The sequence below is a fragment of the Cynoglossus semilaevis genome, chromosome 14, assembly GCF_000523025.1.
Source record: "Cynoglossus semilaevis isolate Cse_v1.0 chromosome 14, Cse_v1.0, whole genome shotgun sequence".
NCBI classification, from domain to species: domain Eukaryota; kingdom Metazoa; phylum Chordata; class Actinopteri; order Pleuronectiformes; family Cynoglossidae; genus Cynoglossus; species Cynoglossus semilaevis.
Window position 1 is genome coordinate 15,169,465 of NC_024320.1, and position 3,684 is coordinate 15,173,148.

General features: G+C 39.4%; 1 protein-coding gene across 1 annotated transcript; it reads right to left on the reverse strand.

The window, feature by feature from the left end:
- Nucleotides 1-242: 242 nt before the first annotated feature.
- LOC103389731 (chloride intracellular channel protein 4) lies at nt 243-3,159 on the reverse strand. Its single transcript, XM_008325280.3, has 6 exons — nt 2,294-3,159; nt 1,951-2,060; nt 1,739-1,864; nt 1,546-1,652; nt 962-1,143; nt 243-873 (listed from the first exon to the last, which is right to left on the reverse strand). The coding sequence occupies exons 1-6, from the start codon at nt 2,354-2,356 to the stop codon at nt 712-714; spliced, it is 750 nt and encodes a 249-aa protein (XP_008323502.1). The 5' UTR covers nt 2,357-3,159; the 3' UTR covers nt 243-711.
- Between the last annotated feature and the right edge of the window lie 525 nt (nt 3,160-3,684).

Consider the following 3,684-nt stretch of genomic DNA (forward strand, 5'->3'; position numbering starts at 1 on the left):
AAAGTTTCTACATAAACTACAAAATTTTTTGTGTTGATGACTAGCCTGCCTGCAGTCCAGATGTACCTCCTGTTAGAAATGCCTGCAACATGATGAAAAAGGTAATTAAACAATACTGGCAGCAGACCATTTCCATTTAAAGTTAGTCAACATTCACACCACATGACATTCAAATGATAATGTTTGAACTGTCTCGGTGGGAATCTCCACAATTCTTACACCTGTTTATTGACACTAAATGAAACTTATTGAAGACAACTTCACATTTTGTTAAAATAATTTTAATAATAATTAAGATAATGATTAGAAAAAAGTATACATTACGGCAAAACCAACTACACTTACTACAAAATTTAAGAAAAAATATGTTAAAGACAGAATTGTTCTAATTAAACATTTTTCGTTTATCTTTTCTGCTTAAAACTGATTTTCACTTCTGTTTTACAGTATAACAATGTTCATACATGATCTGTTACCTGGCACTGCCAATATTAAAAGTTGACTACAAAGACAATCAGGAACTAGTTCTGCAATTACTCCCTAATTTTTTACCATAAAGTGACTAACATATGAAAGCATCAGGTCACGGTGCATCCCAACCTGTGAGAGCACATGCAAATAAACACAAATGCACAATTACCTTTGAAAAAAGTAACCTTTATGAGCAGTTTTTTAATAGTACCCCTTCCTAAATATTTCAAAGTCTTGCTCTCATTTGATTCTCTTTGCAACATCCAGGTAAGCAAATTCGATCTCCCGCTCTGCAGGACAAGTGTTGGTGAACTCCTCCCTCTTGTAGGCACAGTTCAGATACCTCCACACCCCTGTCATTTCTGCTGGGATCTCAAAGTTACGATATTTCTTGGCTACAACCTAGAAAAAGAAAAACATGTCAACAGCGGCAAAAACATGAGGTTGAGAGTGCTGTAAAAAAAATGGTGAAACTCGTGGTAGCATTAACCTTTAGGATGTGTAGTTTAGGCAGGAGGTTGCAGTCAGCCAGAGTGAGCTCATCTCCATCAAGGAAGCTCCTCGTGGACTCAGGCAGGTCACCTGTGGCATCGGCATCGATCTCCTCAGGCAGGGGCGTCCGCAGGAACTCATCAAGACGCCGCAGAGATTTTAGTAAGGCTTTCTCTAAGGCTGTATGAACATATGGATTTCAAGATGTACAAAAGACGCCTTTTAATCTAGCAAGTAAAAATTAACATGACGTGTTATTTTTAGGTGCTTATTGTAAACATTAAAGAAGACACAGGCTGCAGGGTTTTGTCTGAATGTAGCTCCACAAATGTTGCAACAGTTTTATGGAAAGTTTCAGGCAAATTCTTAGGGCCCAACCACTGAGAGGAGCCCCACAAGTCACTAATTACTTAGGTTCAGAGCAGAGACTGTGTTGAAAGATTGCCCACTTAGTGTGTTGTTTATTGGACAGGAAGCGGCAATGATACTCAGGTCATAAAACAAGACCCCAGCACTCCTTTTTTTTGGCAAAAACACTTTCTGTTATTAAAACGAGGAAAAAATTAGATGATTATCACTTACCTTCGTTGGCATCTTTTTTCTGGTTTTTGATGTAAGAGGAAAACCTGGCAAACAAATCAATGCCGGCTGCGTTGGCCTCTTGATGTTTGGGAGCCAGTTTGGGGTAGCTGGTTGAACAAACCATTAATATATATATATATATATATATTTTGTTATGTGTTCAACTTTGTGCCACCCCTGTGTGTCTTTGTACCTTGGTGGGGTTAGTTTCTCCTCCAGAAAGTCCACTATCATGTTCACGTCTACCTTCACCTCACCATTGAAGGTTACAAAAGGAGGGTTTGTTCCTGGAGCGAGATCCTGAAGGTCTGCAGGCTTACTGGAGACACAAAATGTCTTAACTCACAGGATGTTCTCATAAAACGAACAGTCACATCTGAAACAAGGACTTTGTGAAGGGTTCACCGTTTGAGGTCGACAGTGGTTACATTAAAGATGACTCCTTTAAGCCACAGGATCATGAAGAGTCTCTGTGAGAAAGGACAGTTTCCAATGCTCTCGCCGTCACTGCCTGCCTGTAGTGCACATGAATAAAAAATAGATAATAATTAAATATATAAATACAGAAGCAGTCTTCAAAATGACAATGCCAAATGTCCAAGTCAACATCGTCATTGTCATTTTTCAAATTAGGATACACAGAGAGTTACAATGTAAAATAAAAAAACAAACAAATGGCCCAACCAATGCGGCCCCTTCTATTTAGTTGTATATGATAGAGACAATTGTTTCCTTTCAGACCTCTTACCTTAACAAACAACTCAATTGTTGGGAAGCCAAGCTTTTGAACTGCGACATCATACCAAGACATGATGCACCGCCCAGGTCAACTTGCATGCATCTGAACCAGACTTTTTGTAACTCCAACGACAAATATCATCAGTCACCAAATATTACTAAACCATCTGCACTTAATTCCTGGGTATCTGTGAAGAAATTCTGTCTGTGTGTCCGTCTGAGTTGTCATTGTCCCTGCTCTCTGCTTCCTCTGGTATGTGAGTGTGTCCGTCGCACACAAGCCCTCTTTGTAATCACACCAAACCATGAAAACATGATTGGAACAAACTGTAAACATTCATATTGTGGTTAACAAACTGTGTAGCATAAATATGTGCCATTTCCTTTTGTTCTGTTAATAATTCCCGACATGACGTGATATGAGAAGCCCAAGAAACAAGAATGATTTCAAGAGATAGATGAGGAATTTCTTCATCTTTCAGATGAAGTGGGAGGTTGTGGAATCTGCTGCAGGACACACACTCTAATGGCCAGTAACCCATCTCAATGAAACCAATATTAATCAGCCTGTATTACAATTCCACAGAATATGCTTCTTATCTTTGTGTATTTTTTCTCAATACTTTCAAACTGATTTCCAGTGAATCACCTTTGCCACAGTAAAAGTGCTTCTATTTATTTTCCAGGGAGCTCTGGGTGGTCAGGCTACTGCAGACTTAAGAATTAATGGTCCACTGATTGGCTTGAGCAGTTCCTGTTGAGATGGTACTCTAACAGTTGCCTTACGTGTTATTATTTTCATATTCCCTTGATGAGTTTGTCTAAACTTGGTTCAACATATTATTACCGCCATTTCAGGTTCAGAGTTTTTATGCCAGTTGATCTCAGGACCAAAGAACAAGCAGCTTAATCAGCTTGTACTGAGTACGTGGAGATTAACCCTGCCTGCTACTGCTGACAGGGTTGTACTACTCACCCATTTATACTGTAAACACTGTTTGCTGGATTCCCAAATGTTGAAGAAAAGAACATTGAATCGTTTTTAAGTAGGTGCTTGTATTTTTGTGACAGAGAGGCTACATTGGCTACTTTTTGGGTGGTTGGACTGATTGATGGATGAATGCATGAATGTATGGATTAGTGCAGTGACACATACTTAAAGATTTTCATCAACTCTGGTGTTTGTAGCCTTTACAGTTGCTGACAGAGAAAACCATTGTGCTGAAGTCCAAACTCCCACAGAGCATGACTTGTGTATTCATATGGATGTGTGTATGGGTGTGGAGGGGTCTCAGAAATTAGTGCATTTTTGTCCAGGCAATAAACCTCTCTGTTGGTCCCCAGAGGGTCGGCAGGCTTTTGTTCTTAACTCAGTAAGGAATGTGCTGCCTAATGAGATGG